The sequence below is a fragment of the Ammospiza caudacuta genome, chromosome 17 (genome assembly GCF_027887145.1).
Source record: "Ammospiza caudacuta isolate bAmmCau1 chromosome 17, bAmmCau1.pri, whole genome shotgun sequence".
Lineage (NCBI taxonomy): Eukaryota > Metazoa > Chordata > Aves > Passeriformes > Passerellidae > Ammospiza > Ammospiza caudacuta.
In genome coordinates this window covers 10,210,296-10,228,391 of record NC_080609.1, presented here as the reverse complement: position 1 = coordinate 10,228,391, position 18,096 = coordinate 10,210,296, and the positions used below count along the sequence as shown (strand labels likewise).

The 18,096-nt window shown below is 45.6% G+C and overlaps 2 protein-coding genes across 2 annotated transcripts; one reads left to right on the top strand and one right to left on the bottom strand.

Annotated features, from left to right (window-relative positions):
• Positions 1-14: 14 nt before the first annotated feature.
• Positions 15-5,023, bottom strand: ANKS4B (ankyrin repeat and sterile alpha motif domain containing 4B). Its single transcript, XM_058816240.1, has 2 exons — positions 4,860-5,023; positions 15-1,571 (listed from the first exon to the last, which is right to left on the bottom strand). Exons 1-2 carry the CDS (start codon positions 5,021-5,023, stop codon positions 497-499), a joined length of 1,239 nt encoding a protein of 412 aa, XP_058672223.1. The 3' UTR covers positions 15-496.
• A 3,736-nt stretch (positions 5,024-8,759) lies between these two features.
• ZP2 (zona pellucida glycoprotein 2) lies at positions 8,760-14,422 on the top strand. Its single transcript, XM_058816032.1, has 18 exons — positions 8,760-8,813; positions 8,890-8,963; positions 9,136-9,219; positions 9,295-9,389; positions 10,178-10,336; positions 10,646-10,690; positions 10,929-11,093; positions 11,372-11,468; positions 11,551-11,732; positions 12,143-12,272; positions 12,411-12,592; positions 12,669-12,760; positions 12,845-12,969; positions 13,221-13,410; positions 13,665-13,800; positions 13,887-13,983; positions 14,070-14,156; positions 14,246-14,422. The coding sequence occupies exons 1-18, from the start codon at positions 8,773-8,775 to the stop codon at positions 14,380-14,382; spliced, it is 2,118 nt and encodes a 705-aa protein (XP_058672015.1). The 5' UTR covers positions 8,760-8,772; the 3' UTR covers positions 14,383-14,422.
• The last annotated feature ends 3,674 nt before the right edge of the window (positions 14,423-18,096 follow it).

The window sequence follows — 18,096 nt, the reverse complement described above, 5'->3', positions numbered from 1 at the left end:
AGAGGTGATTAGAGTCAATAAACCAGAGCTAAAATCAAGATTCAGATTCCTTTCCTGACATACACCAGTACTAGGAAGAGAGGTTTTACTGATCCTTCAGAAGCAAATGGAGAAAACTCAAAGCTCTCAGGCTCTGAGAATGCTCTTTGCATCGTGGTTTTGGAGAAGAAAGGAAGGGCTTTATTAAGGAATGCAGCTGGCCTGGCCTTCACTGGTATTTGAAATTATCTGGACCAAAAGAAATCCAATCCACATAAACAGTTCAGGGAGAAAAAGCTTTTTGGCTTTTAACTTCATATTCTTGCTTTTTGGCAGAAAATGTGCTGTTCACCAGAACTACTCATCCAGAGAGAAAAAATGTTATCCCTCTGTACTTCCCAAAGCATTTGGTAACCTCTCTGCCTTTTGCTTTAGCAGACTTCTGAAAAGAGTTAAACACTGGAAAAAGGGAAAATTAATGAATCAGTGTGTAGGTAACGACAACAGATATTATAATTTATAAGCAAGTATCTACAGTTTTTCCAGGGTTCTCAAGTGCCTGTTTTCTTTTATTCACAGCATTCAGGACTTTCTTTCTTGGCCCAAGCTCTATCTGAATGCTCTGTAGATCTTCATCAGAACATAGCATCAGGGCATCTAAATCAATTTTTTCCCTCATGAAGACTGGAAGAAACTCATCCAGCATCTGTGATGCCAGAAATACCTCAAGGGGTGTATTCTCTGTTTCCTCATCATCCCAAACCACTTCTTCCTCATTCCAAGGGACATCAGCACTGTTTTCAGCATCACCTTCCCTGCGGTTCTCAGTGTTTTCATACTGAAAGAGCTCACTGGCTATTGTATCTCTTATACCTTCTTTCTCAGAAGACACAGTTTCAGGATTTACCTCGGCAGCCAAATTCCTTCCAAACACAATCTTGCCAAGACCTGGCCGCTGAAAAATGGAGAGCTGACTGTCATTATCAGCAAGGTTTTTCTCTCCAAGGTCATTCAGTAATTCATCCTCCTCTTTCTCATCAAACAAATGCATCACACTTTTCCTACCCATATCATCCTCTTGGTCATTCCTTTGTATTTCCTGCCTTCTTGTGCTGTCAGTTGTCTTTTTTGTCTTGAGTTTCAAGGTATCTTTCAGGTTTTTGGTTAAAGTACTTGTGGCATTTGAAGCAAATAGCCCAGGCAGCTTTACCCTGGAGTGCGTTCCTTTGGAAGAATTCACCGTGCCAACCTTTTCTTTAATATAATTCCTGTTCATTTCCTGCTGGTGTTTCTCCTGGCGCTTCTCACACTCCTTGATTTGTCTCTCCACGTTCCTCTGGGCCTGTGCCTTTTGTTTGGAGACCTTCTTTGGGTTCAGCAGGTTCTGCTGGGTGGCAGCCTTGTCCAGGATCTGCACGCACTCCCTGCGGTCCCTGCTGGCAGCTGCCTCCAGCGGGGTGCGCAGGTCGTTGTCCAGAGCAAAGATGTTGGCCCCGAAGTTCACCAGAAAGGAGACGCAGGGGATGTGGCCATTGCAGGCAGCGTGGTGCAGGGGCGTGTTCCCCCAGATGTCACACTTGTCAGGGTCACCCCTGCCAGGGAAAACAGCACACAGTGAGCTGGGTACCCACACTGAGCTCTGACACCAAACGTGTCACTGTGCTCTGCTCTGAGGAGAACAGCCCAGGGACAATGGCTCAGCTTGGCCCCAGCTGCTAGGACAGGGCTGCACCCCCTGCCACAAGCCCTGAATGTGGCTCTGTGTGTGTCATGAGCTCTCATCCTGCCCTGAGTGTGGATCTGTGTCTGTGCCATGAGCTCTCGTTCCTGCCCTGTGAGTGTGCCATGAGCTCTCCTTCCTGACCTGAGAGTTCCACAAGCTCCCAGGGCTGTCTGTGACTGCATCTCCCCATAAGGGAGCCAGGGCATTTCCTTTGTCATCCCAGGGTCTGGCAACCAAAAGTGGGCTCAGGCTTTGACTTATTCTCACTGGAATTACTGGCAAAATTGTTTCAAGAACATTTCCATGGATTGATTTTTTCCTTTTGCATGTCAAATGGAGGGCAATATTAGAAGGTTTCCTCACTGGCAACAGTGATACACACTTAATGAGTTCCTGCAGTAACTTTTTAGGTAGGTAATAGGTAAATGATCCAGAGTAAAGCCCTGATTACCCATTTGTCTCCATTGGTATTAGTTTAAGCCCAGATAGATGCCATTGTTTGTCAACTCCTTTGTTCTCTGTAAGCTGCTTTTACTCATGGTGGTTTGAAAGGCAGAAGTTCATTTGAAAATAAAATGCCACATTTTCCAAATGAATTTAAAGCCAGTGAAAAGTATTGCTTGATTTTTAACTCTTGCACTGACTTCACACTGAACTGCTGCCTGCAGACAAGAATCAGCTTGAATATTTAGATACACATTTGACAAGGTCAGCTTTGGCAATGCTCAGAACAGAGTTTGTGTCCTCTTGTGACCAAAAAATGGGGTGGCCACAGAAGCCCAAAATCTTTGTTGACTTCAGAGCCAGGGATCAGATTTGCAAGGAAAAATTCTACTCTTGGGAGTTCAAGCATTTCAATGACTCCGAGCTGTACTGTGGAAGACATGGTACATCCTGTCCCAAAATGTCCTCCAGGCATCATCTCTACCTTTGGGGCTCTGCAGCAAAGCACTGCCAGGTTTGTTGGGGGTCAGATCTGGGCACAGCCTGAGCTGCCCCAGGCAGGGCTGAGCTCAGGGGTCCAGCAGAGCTGGCTTTGCTCAGGCTTGGCCACGAGGAGGTGGCAGCTGAGGATCAGAGTTTCTCCTCTCAGCCATGTGGCAGCCATGTGTTCATATTTCTGCTTTTTGGCTGTGCCTGGGGAGCTGCCTGGCTGTGGCTGGGCGTGCTGGGCTCCTCAGTTCCCACATTTGTGATCTGCCTGGGCACCCTGAGCCGGGGAGGGCCGGGTCATCCATCCCCCTTCAGAACTGGTTGTGGTCTCTGCTCCCCCTGGAACCTGCCAGCCTCTGAGTCTCAAACAATTGACAAACTCCAGGGGCTGCTCCCAGCCCAGGGGGACTTTGCACGAGGTTTGACATCTGCTCTGGCTTCTCATGCTCCCTGCTTGCCCAAGGAGAAGGCTCACACAAAACAAAGTAGATTCTGCTATTTGGTCTTGACTTTATTCATGTACCTGCAAGGCAAGCAGAGAAAATGTCTCCTGATGCCTGGGAAGATAAATTATTTCAAGATGAAAAGGGTTTATTGCTAAATTTCCAAGGGCTAAAGCTTGAGAGTCCTAAAATCTGTAACCACTCTAAAGAAAATTGTCCTGTGCCTCAGAGCCTCTTTCAGGAAACCTCTTCAAGGAAAGGATGAATTTGTTAAAAATAATTAAAATACTTTCTGACAAGAAAACATTAACTGACTGAAGAACAGCTCAAACATCTTCTAAAACTTAGCTTCTTCCCAAAAACACAATGAGAATGCAGCCATACCTCTGACAGACACATCTTCCTGATTGTGTCAAGAAATCTTAGATTAAAATAGAGGTAATCACATATGTTTGAAGATTTTGAGGTGATAGTGTTCCAAAGCTGTCCTCTACCAAGAAAAAGACTTAGAAATACACAAAATAACAAATATACAGAAATTTTGATCGTTGTGTTATCTGCTGTGATTTCTTTCAGTTTATGTGGGAGGAGATGTATTTTTCACTCAAACTTTGAAAAAAAATTAAATTCTTCTATTTGTTCCTTATCTAGTTGTTCTGGCTTGCAGGTGTTCAGGGACGAATATTATTGACAGGTATTTCCTGGGAGCTGCCTGAATTGCACAAGTTGAAAAACTTTCAATCTATTTTTGCCTCTCCTGAGGACACAGCAACAACCACGCAGTCCAAAGGTCTTTTTCATTGTGATACCACAGCCACACCTGAGCCCAATGAGCTATAAAGCAAATCTATGAAAAAAAAAAATTTCAACTCAATTTTTAATAAAAGAAAACTCAGATACATCCAAATAGTTATTCAGCTGTTCCCTGCAATCTGTTCACTGTTATGGAAAAGAACATTTTATTAACTCTACCTCTACACAAGAGCAGATTTTCTTTAATTAGATGTTATTACAGAACCACAGCTTAAAAGGTAGGCTCTGAGCAATAGAGTGGAGAGGTAATAGAGCAATGGTGGAGAGGTAATTACCACTTCAATAAGACATTCTAACCATGTAAGACATTTAAATGATTCAGACATTTTATTACTAGAAAATAAACCTGTAGAAAACCTTCCTTTCTTTTTTTATTATTTTTTTTTCTTTTTTTTTCTTTTTTTTTTTATGGTTTACAAAGGTCCTATCACAGCTTCTGAATCAGTATTCTCCATTTTAACCTGATGGTGGTTGTTTAAAAAGCACAGAAATAACCATTTTAGATGTTACTGCCTCAAGGCTGTCTGTTGTGACTCACCTCTGGACAGCATTAAATCTTCACAAGTGCCTACTAACTGCACTTTGGAAGCAAATGGGAGATATCTTTTTGCTGAAATTGTTTCAAATTAGGAATTTCTCTATGAATCTTGTCTCAAGATATCCTCAAAGGCTGTTGGTAACCTTCTCCAGTGAGGAAGGAAAGGTGCCAGGGCCCTGCAGGACCTGATGTGTTCCTGTGGATGCTGATTTGCTTTCACTGACAGACACCTGAAGGGCTCCTCACCCCCTGTCTGAGAAACAACAGAGACCTCCCTGCAGGCTCTGGACCTAAACCACAGCCACTAAAGAAACAATTCTTGGCAATGCCTTAAAGGAATTCCTGTGACTTTCGGCCTTTTGGGCCGGAGGTCATCGGGGCCTTGGAAACACGAGGCAGGAATTGCAGTTTTGAGGCTGGCTGAACTTACCCCCTCCTGCAAATGACTTCCAGAGCTTCCAGGTACCCGTGGTAGGCTGCCAGGAGGGTGGGAGTCATCCCATCCTCATCTGAAGTGTTGAGGTCTTTCTTGGTGGCCTCTTTCAGCAGGTCCACGTTGCCATCGGCCGCTGCTTTGTGGTACCTGCTCGACATTTTCAGCAGCTCCTGAGCAATATCCAGGCTGCACAGTCACTCTTCCATCACAGGAGAGCTGATTAATGATTACAAGCTGAGACATCCCTGTGAGGAGGGGAATGGGGAGGCAAAGTTCATCCTTGCAGGCTCTTCGTCTGGAGCTGTGGGTGGGGAATGCTTTCATTTCCTGGAAGGTGGCTCTGCCATGTTCAGTTTGTTGCATAATTGACTCCTTAGAGAGGGGATCCAGTCATCTTCTCAGTGTTTTTGCCTGACTGTTCTGTGGGAATTGCAAAAGGACTTCCAAAATAATCTTCTAAACGCCATGACTGTCAGTGTGACCAGGTCTCACCCCAAGGAATAAAGTATCCCTGAGTTTGATGGGAGGAAAGCAGGAGCAGTTACCTTTCCTGGTGAAGCCATTTGTAATCCATCTTTTACTGGGATGCTGTATTTGAAAACAAGTCACTCCCCTGACAAACCAGGCACTTCCATGGAACCATTTTGTGTATGCAGACTGTAAATGATGCACAGGGTGATGTTTGGATAAAACCCCCAACAGCTCTGCAAGTCACAGCTGGCAAAACCACAGCTGTGTGAGTTACATTTCATCAGGAGATCTTCAGGAAATTGGCAACTATAAAACTCTTCTGACAGGTATTGTAATCTCTGTTTAGACACAGAATTGTGCAGGATTTCCTCAGGATACCACAAGGAATTCCAGAAAAGGAAACATGATGGGTCTGCACCCACTGCCCCAGCTGGGCACTGTGGTCCTTGCCTGGGAATAGATGGTCCATTCCCCATCACAAAGATTTCTTGGTTTAGAATTCACTTCCCCTGAGTTCAGCGGCATTAAGGGCTACCTCTACAACCAGAAACTTATTGAATTAGACTAATTCTAACTTAAAGTTCAAAAGAATTACTAAAAAGAGCAAGCCATATAAAAAGCCAGTTTTCAGACAGCAGCTGAGAAGTTGGTAAGAGCCTACTGCAGCTTCCTGCAGTGCTGTGAGCTCAGGGTTCTCCTGGCCACATTCACAAGAGCTGCCACACAAACATCACTTTTTGCCAAGCTGTTTTCTGTGACTCACTGAATTAACCTGGATCTCAGAGACTCTACCCTCAGCAATTAGCAGTGGGGTTTTGTTGCTTTTTGTGCCCCCATTAGAGAATCACAAACCAGCTCCATGCTCAGAGTTGGTGCAATCCCCAAATGGAATTCTGCCACCTCATTTACATCCCATAATTCTGCCCCTGTGACACACCAGAGACCTCTCAAAATGGGCTTTCTCTCTTCATTATTTTCTCAGACAGGCATTGAAGAGCTCTTCAGGAATGAACTTGTACCAACCTTTTTCTTCCCATGAGGACAAGGAGAGCCAGTGGCAGTTTGAATAAAGAGCCCCAGGTCAGGGTAAAGCCAAGCCCTGTCTGTCCCTCATGGTTTGAACCTTTGAATAAAGAGCTCCAGGTCAGGGTAAAGCCAAGCCCTGGCTGTCCCTCATGGTTTGAACCTTTGAATAAAGAGCTCCAGGTCAGGGTAAAGCCAAGCCCTGGCTGTCCCTCGTGTCACCCAGACTGCCCCTGGTGTCCCTGGTGCTGTCCTGCCCTCCCAGAGCAGTCAGGATGGGCTGTGCCTCACCCAGGCCAGTGTCCATCCCCACTTTAGAAGACAGTTTTACTCTCAGTTTCCCTGCACTGCATTAATACTTTTCTAATAAAAATTTTTATTAGATGCTGTCATTGATTCTGTTTTCTATTTAACCAGGCTCAGCACACAGCTAAATTTACAGCTACAAGAATACCTAGCTGTTGCAGAACAAAGATAGGTAATACATGTAAATATATATAAAAGATCAGCTGTTTATTATTGCCTTTGAATTTTATTTCTTTTACTTGGCCTTTTTTCAGGGGTAAAATGATCACCATTCACATACTGCATATATCACCAGTGCCTGGTAGGAGAAAGGAAACATGATACACAAATGAAAAGTGATTTGGTGGCAGAAGGGTCCTTTTAATTTTCAAGATCCTTAGTTTTTACTACAGAAGTACTTTAACTTGCTTTTCTCTTAATTAATGCAGCACACAAAGTGTTGATCTCAGAGTGATTTTTGCCATTAGCATCTGAAAATATTGATTTTAAATTTACCCAGTACAAAGCTAAGTGGGAAACTATTGCTGCAAGTTTTAATTAGAGGTGAAGCAAAACCCATGTCAGTTGGGGAGAAGCTGCAGGACTTTGCCAGCTTTATTATTATTTCTGACATAAAAGTGGGCATCACAAAAAAAGAAAGAAAAAAGAAAAGACCAAACAAAATCTTCATCTGTTTCTAAACTCCTGGTACTTGTTCTTTGTTGTCCCATCCAAAAACCTCAACTTGAAATGGAATAAATGATTCAACATCAAATGAGGTAAATTTCTCAGCCTGAATGGAGATTATTCTTTTGAGACTAAAGCTCAAAATTGTGAACTTTTAAAACTCCCTGGATAGTTAGAATGAAGCTTTTCTTTCTGTTTGTGAAAAGAACTTCAGAACCATTCCACTTCCAATTGACATGTCTTACCAGGCCCATGAGAAACTCTGTTGTGATGCTACATGGTGTTGTAAGCTAATGAATTACTTAACCAGCAGCTTTGATTTGGTTTTGGATTTCACTGTATATATGGTTATACTCTATTTATTTGAGAACTGTCTCAAATAAAATATTGCCAGTTAAAAAAACTATTTAGATTGAAAGGCTGCAGCACCACCAGTTATGTTGCTGAAGATAACTTGGAGCATAAACCTGCACAGTGATGTTGTTGTGCCATCTGTTTTGCATGAGGTGTTTCCCAGCACAACATTTCCTCATTGCAACTTTTAAAAGCATCAAATGTGGTATGGTAAAGGCCATGCAAGGGGAGGCAAGGAAGGCTCTGCTGGCCTAATGAGATCTTTGGAGCTAATGGGCTCAGAGAAGAATGGAATTAGTCACACTGGGTAATCGTGGCTACACAATTCAGAGATGATGACAACATTTAAAGCAAAAATAAGAGTTTATTTCTTCACTTCTTAGGGAGGGAAAACTTCTGTGCCTCAGGACACGCTGCTGCTGGATGTCCTCTTGAGCAGCCAGTTCCCACACCAGGCTGAGGGTCACCCACGCCAGGCTCAGTGTGACACCAACCTGATGTGACTGCTGCTCTGCTCTGGGTCCAAGGGCATCCCCTGCAGAGCCTGCACACAGCAGGGCTGGGAGCAGTGACATTATCTGTTGTATCACAGAGACTTTTGCAGTTTTTGCTGTGAGTGCTCAAAAGTAGAAGTCCTGACCTGGCATTCAGGCTCTTTGCTTTGTTAAAACATTTTCCTTGGTTTCAGAAATCTCTTCCCCCATGATATCTTCACCAGTGCTTCAAATAGTCCCAAGGAAAGCCCCGTTGAGCTCCTTGGTGTCTCAAATGTTGTTATGCTGGCACAGAAAACCCTATTAAAAAAATAACTACCAAAACAGACATGCATTTTTCCATGAAATATCCAACATGGGAATAAAGGGAATACATTATCAGAGCAAGAAAAGGATGCCTTCAAAATAGAGCAACCCCTGTTAAAGACTCAGTATTACCTTAAGGTCTCCTGTGAGCCCCCCACTCAAGGAGCATCAGGTGCAAGTGCTCTGTTCCCTGGGCAGCAGAGAGGTGGCACCTGTGTGAGCCAGACCCAGGGCCTATAAAACCCTCCCTGAGCAGCCCCAGGCCAAGCTTGTGGTGCCCTGAAGAGATGGGGTCTGAGCAGCAGTGCTGGAGCAACTCAAGGATGTGGTGAGTGCGGTTTGGGGTATGAAGGGAGCTGTGTCCTTTCCTTGCTGCTCTCAAACTTGATTCTCTTTCCTTGTAGGTTGCTGCTCCTGTTTGGATTTTTGCTGTGCTTAGCCCCTTGTGCTGATGGCCTGGGGGTCCAGGATCTCTTGGGTAATGTGCTCTCTCTGGGCTGGCTGTGGTGGGGATGTGGGTTTGGGCTTGCCTGGAGCTGCTTCCCCTCTGCCTTGGCATGGGAGGGCTCTGGAGGCTGCCGGGCTGGGGCTTGCAGGGTGTGTGCCTCCAGGAGGGTCTGCTGGAGCTCATGGTGGCCTTTGCTCTGCAGAGAATGTGACCTGCCATAGGCATGGGATGGAAGTGGAGTTTTCCAGAGAGCTCAGCAACTACTCCTGGCATGTGTGTGTTGTTGGTATGTACTGCTGCTGCCCTGGCCCTTCTGCTGACGCCTGCCTGCTGCAGGGCTAACCTTCCCCATCCCTCCTAGATGTGAGAGGTGAGGAGATCCTGTCCTGTGAGCACACTGTGGATTATGAGAGGCTGACACTCAGTGTCCTGTTTGTCAACTGCACCAGCCTGCAGGTAAGGGGGCCTTCATCCTAGGAAGCTGCTGTGATGGAGTTAGAGGTTTAATTTTTTTTTCCCTGGACAGGACTGGGTTTAATAGTGTTTCTAATTTTCCTCAAGACTGAGGATACTTACACTTCTGATAATCTCAAACTTTTACAGAAGAACACTTCATGCCAAAAATGAAAAAGAAAACCAAACCCAAAGCTACTGAAATTCTTATTGTTTCAACTATGCATTAAATCCCTCAGCCTGTCATAAATGTTTTGCTCTTCTGTAGAGGACTTGATTTACTTGACAGGTTTTCTTGTAGGGAGATGGACCATGTTCAAGAGTTTCAGAGCACCAATCTATTTAAAATGTATTGACAGACAATTAACACCATATGCTGATCATAGCTGTTGAGGTAGAGTAGTCAGTGGGAGGCCAGAACCAGATGCTTTACTTGTATCTGTTGCTTTTAAGTATTTGAAATACCACAGAGGACTCTGTTCTGCTGTTTATTAGCTTAGTTTTTTTTTTGGACAGCTGACTCTGGCACTAAATCCTGCTACTCCTTGGAGTTTTCTCCTTGATTTCTGCAGTTATCTTTGTATCTTCTGCTCTCAACCTAACCCTGTGCCCCCCTGCTTTCCTACAGAGCTCGTTCTTTTCCTTTGGGCTATTCAAACAAGAAGTCACCTTGTCCTGGTGCAAACACCTAAACCAGCTCTGGAGTTAGAGTTCAGGCTCAATGGCTTTTAGTGCCCTCATGCTGCAGTGAGTACTGCAGCCTCTTTCTAATTTGTGTCTCTTGTCTGTAGCATGGTCAGCACCAGCTCTGGCTGAAGCTGATGGTGAATGACACAATGGGAGAGGAGACCAATATCACCTACAGCACTCACTGTGACAGCATTCCTGCAGATGAAGTCACTGCTCCTGTGTTTGTTGGTGCTACAAACTGCACCAAAGACTTCATGGCAGTAAGTAGAGGGGTGGGGGTGCTCTAGGTCCTGCTCTGAGGCTTCCAAAGCAGGGTGGCTGTCTCCTGGAGTTGTCTGGGATCTGGGGGTAGCTCCAAGGAGCTCTCTTGGCTGCAGGTTCACTTTGGCTTGGCTGCTGGCTCTTTGGAGAGTTGGTTTGCAAAGCATTAATGATGCACCCAGTCTGGCTCCAGCCCTGTTGCAGGGGAAGCTGATGCTGGCAGCTTACTCTGGGAAACTGTAGTGGAGATTTTGGTGTGTGGCTACTGCCTTGCAAGTTCCTGCAGTCTAATTCTCATTGTGTTCCAGGTTACCTTCCCAGGACTCATTTCAAGTCTCAGTGATGAGCATAAGGTATGTTCCTTCCACCCTGTGAAGGGAGCTGGGGGGGAGTACCTGGGGTTTTGGGATAAGCTGAGCCTGATATCTCCAAGTTTGGGCAGGGACCTCTCTGATGGACTTGCATCTCATTGGGAAGCTTAGTTCTGCCCTGTCAATATAGGGTTGAATGTAAAGCCTGGGAGGTGGCAGCCCTGCAGAGAGAAATCTAATGCCTTGATGCTTCTGTGCCTTTTGATTTCCTGCTTTGCAGCTTCCAGCAACTCCAATGCCCTGGAATCTGTCAGTTGATGATGGAACCAGAATACATCAGCTAAGCCTGGGGCAAGCAATGCAGCAAGGCTATAACTTTCTAGTTGATGGCCACAACCTGATCTTTCAGGTGGCCTTTGCTGCCACTGGAGTTGTGTCCTACAAGGTATGTGAATGGAGAATCAGCACTGAGGCGTTACCCAGCCCCTGTTTGGGCAGCACTGTCGCCCTCCTGTAGACCTGTGGAAAGCATTGTCAGGCTGATGCACTGCTGGGAATATCTGACTGGCAGTCTCATGATCAGCAGCTGTTTTTAGAAAGGGTGAGGTGGGAAGAAGCTGCTGCTGTAGACCTGAACCTGATGCGGTGTGTGGCCCTCTGGGGTTGGTCCTGTGATGGATCAGAGCTGAGCACTGTCTAATAGAGCTCTATCTTCTTTGTCAGCTCAATGACAAGGTGCTCTACACTGTGGCATTCAAGCTCATGTACGGCCCTCCTGAGCGTAGGCTGACTGTGGAGTCAAGGATGCTTTGTGCTCCAGGTAATGCATGGAAAAAGCCAGAACCTGACCCCACTTTGCTCCAGGGAAAGTGATGTTATATTTATCCAAGATGTTGTTGCAGGTCCAGCAGTCTGTAATGCAACACACATGACTGTTGCCATCCCAGCCTTTCCAGGGATCCTTATGGATGTGGATGTAGAGAATAAGACCATCCCCATGGATCAGCTTCAGGAAAATGGAATCACTTTGGACACACAGAGAGGGATCAGGCTGTATATTAACAAGGGAATCCTAAAGTCCAGGGTGAGTTCTGATCCTTTCATCACAGGTGTTGGTGTGATCACACCTCCTTGGTGTTTTGAGACCCACAGGCACAGTGGCTTTCACCATGACTAAGGATCCGTTGAGCCAGTCATGCCCTGTGGCTGGCTGAGGGCAGGTGTGATTTAAGATGAATGCAAACTGGCTTTGTAATAGATAAGCATCATGCAAGGTAACTTGGGTTTCCTGGAGTCTTTTGGCAAAAACAGATGGAGGTGAAAATATTCCTCTTGGAGGGGGAAGGTATTTGGCATGCCTGGAGCAATGCAAATGAGCTTCCCCTGTGGCCAGAGTGCTCTTCAGGCTTGGCTTATTTGTTAATCAGCTCCAACAGGTGGATGTGTTAAAAAGAGCTCTTGTCACACTCTAAGAGAATTTCTCTTGTCCTTCAGCTACGTGGGGAGAGCTGCTCAGGACTTCAGTACTACATGCCCTCTTTGAAACTGGCTTTTCACTTCCATGGGGAGACAGTGGCAATGGTGATGCAGCCTGAGTGCCCCTGTGAGAAGCACACACCAATAGGTAAGAGACTGACTCCTGCAGCTCCCTCAGCATGGCTCATTGTTGCACTTCGTGTTGGATTAGGTCACCTTACCAACAGCTCCTGGCAGACAGAGCTGTTACTGACTCAATGACAACTTCTGTGATCCTCTGTTACAGCTGCTGTGTGCACCCAGGATGGCTACATGGATTTTGAAATCCTGGCTGAGAGTACCACACCACTGCTGGATTTGGATACACTCAGGCTCAGGGATCCTGTGTGCAGGCCAGCCTACAGGTCACCTCTGAATGACAGGGTTCGGTTCCACGTCCCCCTGAACGGGTGTGGGACCAGGCACTGGGTGAGTGTGGCCAGGGCTGGTGGGGTGGGATTCAGGCATAGGAAATGCCCTCACTAATGCTGTCATTTACCTGCAGTTTGATGGGGAGCAGATTCATTATGAGAATGAGGTGAGGTCATCATGGGCAGACCTTCCCCTGGGCAGGATCTCAAGGGACAGTGAACTCAGGTGTGTCTGGAAGCATCTTTAGCCCATCCAGTACTGTATTACCCACACAACAGTACATGACTTACCTGCTCCTTCCCGTTACAGGTTAACAGTCATCTGCTCCTTCAGCAATGGTGATGCCTCCCTCACTGTAAAAGTAGATAACCTTTCTCCTCCACCTCCTTCAGTGAATCAAGGCTCCCTCTCCTTAGTTCTTCTAAGCTACCCAGGTAAAGCTGGCTCTGGGCTCAGTTGGCTGGGAAGTGTCTGGAGCTTGTGGAGGGGAGGGCGGATGAGTGAACTCTTCCGGTGTATGGACTTCTGTTCTGGTGTGCTTCCTTTCTGCTCATCCATGCTGCTTGAAGCAGATACCCCAAATCTGTGGCCCTTGGACAGAGCTGTTCAAGCAGCTGCTGTTGAAGAGCTTGAGACCCTCTTTGCACCGTGAGTTATTTAACACGAGTGACTTTGTCTCTTGCAGAGGACTCGTACAGGCAGCCCTACCGTGAGGATCAGTATCCCATAGTGAGGTACCTGCGCCAGCCCATCTTCCTGGAAGTTCAGGTCCTGAACCGCAATGACCCCAGCCTGCACCTGGTGCTGGATGACTGCTGGGCAACGGCCTCCCAGGAGCCAGGATCCCTGCCCCAGTGGAATATTGTTGTAGATGGGTGAGTGCCCCACCACAGAAGTGAAAGAACCTTTGGCAGTGGGTGTGAGGAGTCCCGAATTCTCCCCTGCTCCCTCTTTAGTAAGAGAGCCTTAAGTGTGAGGGCCTTCTAAGTGCTGCCCTGGAATGCTGGAATTTGTAGGAAGAAGGCAGCACCTCAGCCTTGAACTTTAATCTGCTGCTTAAAGGAGTCAACACCAACAACCCAAATCTTCTCTACCCTGATGTTCTGACTGGGTTTGCATTTATTGGCAGCTGTGAGTATGACCTAGACAGCTACAGGACTGTGTTCCACCCTGTGGGACGTGGTGTCAGCTATGCCAACTATCGCCAAAGGCTGGAAGTGAAGACGTTTGCTTTTGTTTCTGGTGACAAAGCCCTTTCTGGCCTGGTAGGTGACATTGGACTTGGAACAGTAGTAAGAGCAGCTGCTGTTTCAAAAGGAAGAGGTGTCTCACTCCTCTCATTCTGTCCCAGGTGTACTTCCACTGCAGCGTTCTGATCTGCCACCGTTTTCACCCAGACTCCCCATTGTGCATCCCAAGATGCCCAAGGCCATCCAGAAGCAAGAGAGGTAATGTCTGAGAGGATTTTAGGTTGTACTGATCCAAGATAACCCCCTGCACTGCAGGGTTCACCTGTGCTGTGTTTCTGTTGCAGAAAGTGGGATGGCAGCTATGAACTCTGCTGTGGTGAGCCTGGGAGGCCCTGTCCTCCTTGTGCCAGAAGAGTGGTCTGCAGCCCGAGGTACTGAGCCAGGGGGTGCTGGGGGGTGTTGTTTGGGCTTAGTTTGTGGAGACAGATCCTCACTAACTGCCCTTCCCTTTGATTTGCAGGGAGCACTCTCCTGAGCAAGGAGGCATGGGCTGGCATTGCAGTGATTGCTGTTCTCTCTCTGGCCACAATGCTGTTATTTCTGGCTTTTCTTAAATGCCTAAAGAGAAGAGCGTACATGGTAAATGTGGTACATTAGTGTGCATTTCCAAATAAAATTGGAGTATTCACTTGGTGAATTCTGTCTGTCATGTGTTCTCTCTCCTGCATCTAGTTATGCAAGTCAACACTGTTCATCCTCTGAATGTCCCCTTACTGTACGTTTGTCCTTAACAATTGCTATAATACTTAATTTCCTGAGCATCTTTGTTCTGCAACAGAATGTTGCTATGCTAAATTCCTGTTGGACTTTGCAGCCAATTTCCTTTCTTGAATTGCTTATCATTGTTCACAATTGTGATTCCATTTAATTGGATTTTTATAAATTTATGTTGTGCCAGTATCTGCAGGATCAGTAGCTTCTCCAGCTGCTCTTGTAAACATGAGCCCTGCACTGTACCTGGAAAGTAAATCCTGGCTTTATTGACATTATTTAGCAACACCCAGAATTTGTGTTAAAACTTTATTGTTAAAACCAACCTAAACTCCTTTGTCCTTATGGGAATCAGATAATTACAAAAGGTCTTTGAAGAAGATATACAGTAAAGCCTCCCTTTTCTGTGTACAGCAGCCCAGAAGGATACTAGAAAAACTAGTGGAACAGATTTCTTGCTGCCAGAGCTGGTCTTCTGATGGCTGGAAGTTCCATTGGTCACTTAATAGGAGCACCAGGAGTGTGTAACTTGGGGTGACAAATTTTCTTCCCTCAAACTGGGGGAGGAAAAGTGTGAGTACAGCTAAAGCTGTCTTGTCTGCAATACTGACAGCACTGTCTGTAGCTGCAACACTGCCACCTGAGGTGAGGCAGCTCTTCATGCAGTTCTTATTTTGTATTTTGTACATGTTGCCTTGCATAGTCAAGGAAATGAGGCATAAAATATAATTGCATGTGACAGAGTGAAAGTGCTTTGCTGTAGTGGGAGTGTAACAGCCTTAGGTTAAACATTGTCTGGTAACTTTGAGCAGGGAGAGTGAGCATCACAAGTCCAGCTCTGTGCTCTCAGTGTGCAGTTTCAGATCAAGTCAGTGGCCAGACCCTGACACTTGTCCAACATGCTGTGCACAAACAGCACAGGCTGTGGGCTTGTCTGCCACAGCCCCTGCTTCACTTAGGCATTATTAGTGAGCTGTCACTAATGCAGTAGACTTCAGGCTGCATTTTCCAAGTATTAATGTATATCTCATGCAAAGAGAGTATGGAGTAGAGACCATGATGAACATGGTCATTAGACCTTATGCTAGTATTTAATCAACATTATAACAATATAAAAACAGTGAAACTGACTCTCACATTAGAGCCACTTAAAAAAAAGTCAGTTTTTGTCATTGGCCTGATAGAAGTTAGGGTTGAAAGGATTACTTAAGCTACTGTCCAGCAAACAACCTGCTATACTTAAGTCTTGTTGACTTAGCACTTGGCTGGAATATGAAGTATTTCTGCAAAAGCCAGGTAAGTGGTCCTTGATGAAGAGGGTTTATGTACTTAACTGTATGTTGTACTTCACTGTATGGCTGTTTAGCTCTTCTGACCCTAATAGAGCTGATCTTAATATTCCCTCTCTCTATCCTTCTTGTTCCGAAGGGTGGGGAAAAGATCTTTGTGTGTGTTCAGGTAGAAAAGTTTTCTTGTTTCTTATTGGAGTTTGAACCTTTGCTCTAGGATGTTGGAGTTTACTAAATAATGTTACAGTGACATGTAAATATGCTAGTTAACATTCCAATAAGCTAATTTTTTTTCCATCTCTTACATATGTGAATCTGCAGACTTGCACTAATGAAGGTATTTAAAATAACTCGGCTACCTTCTGAATGGGAAGCAATAAGAGCTTTACTTTTGCTCTTTGACTTCTGTATTTTGTACTATTTTTACTGCCTGAGGAGGTGAGACAAGGAGCTTGCATGTGGTGACAGCCATCTAGGTCAAAAGGAAGGTTGTCCTTGCCTGGTTTCTGCCCCTGGCTGATATTGTTTGCCTAGGGTAAGACTTCAGATGTGGCATGTGAGAGGAGACCTGTCCCTGGTTTCTGGGAGGGTTAACTATAGGTCTCTCAGGCTGGCTCATTTAATGCTCTTTAGGGACATTGCAGGGGTGCTTTGGATGAAGCCCCTTAATTTAAATCAAGGAAAACACAGGACTGTGTCCCTTATTTTGTACATAATTTCCCCTACAGCCCAGCCACATGCATTCCTTCCCTCTTCCTCTGTGTGCTGCTGCCTCTCTGTTCCCTATTCAAGAGTGATCTGCAAAGTTTAAGTACAAATTATTCCTTTGCTGCATTCAGGCAGAAGTTCCTCTCTTCCAACACAGGGCAGGGTGAGGTGGGGATGATGGTGCTGCACAAGAAGGCAGAGGAATTGGGGAATCTGCTGCAGGTGGAGGCAGTATTGACTCTGCAGCCTGAGCTCAAGCAGCTGCTTCAGGAGCCATATCACAATTGGTTGCCCCAAATCTCCTTAGATGTGGGATATTTGAGGGCCCCCAGGCTGTAGGGCCATGAGAGTGGCTGCCTCTTAAGGCATGTGCATGCCTAAAGTAAGGGGCAGGGAACCAGATCTGAGAGCTGAGTAGGCCAAGGAGCTGCTTGGGAATGGGGCCATGGGGTGGGAGTCTCCTGCCACATTCTTGTGGGGTTGGTGGTGTTCTGCAGAAAGCTGAGAGCAACTGAGAAAAAGGGGACTTGGCAGGCTCCTGTCTTGCTAAGGACTTCTTATCCCTACTGCAGTCTTTAATAATTCAAAGAAGAAAACAACCCCTGCCCTCCTTTTAAGGGATGCCTTACTGTCTCCAGTAAAACACCTACTCTATGCTGACCTAGTTTTTTCTTCAGCATCTCTCAACTGAAAATGTTACTCTGCTGACGGCACTGCAGAAAAAAGCAGCTCTTGGTGCAAGGACACAGCAAGAAGCCTTGAAATGACAGGCTGATAAGCATGCAAAGGTCAGGGCAGCAGGAGCAGAACAGTTCCAAGTGTACCTGCAGGTAGCTGAGAATTCACAGTTTTAGTTCCTGCTAAGTGCTGAGGACAGAAGGAATTATATAAAGCAAAACACATTTACAATGCAGAGGGAAATGGTTCATGTTGGGTCAGATTCTGAGTGGGACTGGATGAACTTATTTTAGTGTCTGCTGATTTTATTAAGTAATGCCTCTTCCCTTCAGAAGATGAGGGGAAAGGATTCTGCTGTGTATTTGTGTATGAGCTGTGCTATCAAGGTTTTGTGTTGTAACTTGAGGCAGGTGCAATGGCTTTATTGCTCTGCCTTTGGAGGTGCCTCCTGGAGAGCTGCCTGAGGGCAGGCTGGCTCTGTGGCTTTGTGCTGTTTGCTGAATTAATCTGCCATTAAAAGAAAGGGCTCCTGGAAATCTTCTGGGGCTTATTTCACTCTACAGCTGAAGGGTGGGGCCAGCTTAGCCGAAGAGCTGAAACTATTGCCATCACTACTTTGTGAAGCACATTACAGCTCAGGTAGGCTCTGAGTCTGTGTTTTGGTCAAGCAGCAGGTTGGTTCATGCAAAACTAAGTAAAACTAATTTAGACCTTAGACATCTGCATTTCCTTTATAGGCATGAGAAGGGGAGTAATCTGCAATTTGTAGCTTAGCAATGTTGGCCATATAAAATATTTTATTTTATTATTTTTTTATTTTATTTTATTATTAAGAGAAAACATTAGCTCCAACTGTAGCCTTCCTAAAACAAGATGTGAAAAAAATTGCTTTTACTGTAGAATAAACCAGACTAAGATGACAATC

Bases quoted from the DNA above. Each gene is read 5' to 3' on its own strand.
- ZP2 (XM_058816032.1), top strand. From the start codon at position 8,773: ATGGGGTCTGAGCAGCAGTGCTGGAGCAACTCAAGGATGTG. The intron at 12,593-12,668 runs GTGAGTGTGGCC...ATTTACCTGCAG, and splicing joins GGTGTGGGACCAGGCACTGG to TTTGATGGGGAGCAGATTCA. The intron at 13,801-13,886 runs GTAGGTGACATT...ATTCTGTCCCAG, and splicing joins ACAAAGCCCTTTCTGGCCTG to GTGTACTTCCACTGCAGCGT.
- ANKS4B (XM_058816240.1), bottom strand. From the start codon at position 5,023: ATGTCGAGCAGGTACCACAAAGCAGCGGCCGATGGCAACGTGGACCTG. The intron at 1,572-4,859 runs GTAAGTTCAGCC...TTTCCCTGGCAG, and splicing joins GAAGTCATTTGCAGGAGGGG to GGGTGACCCTGACAAGTGTG.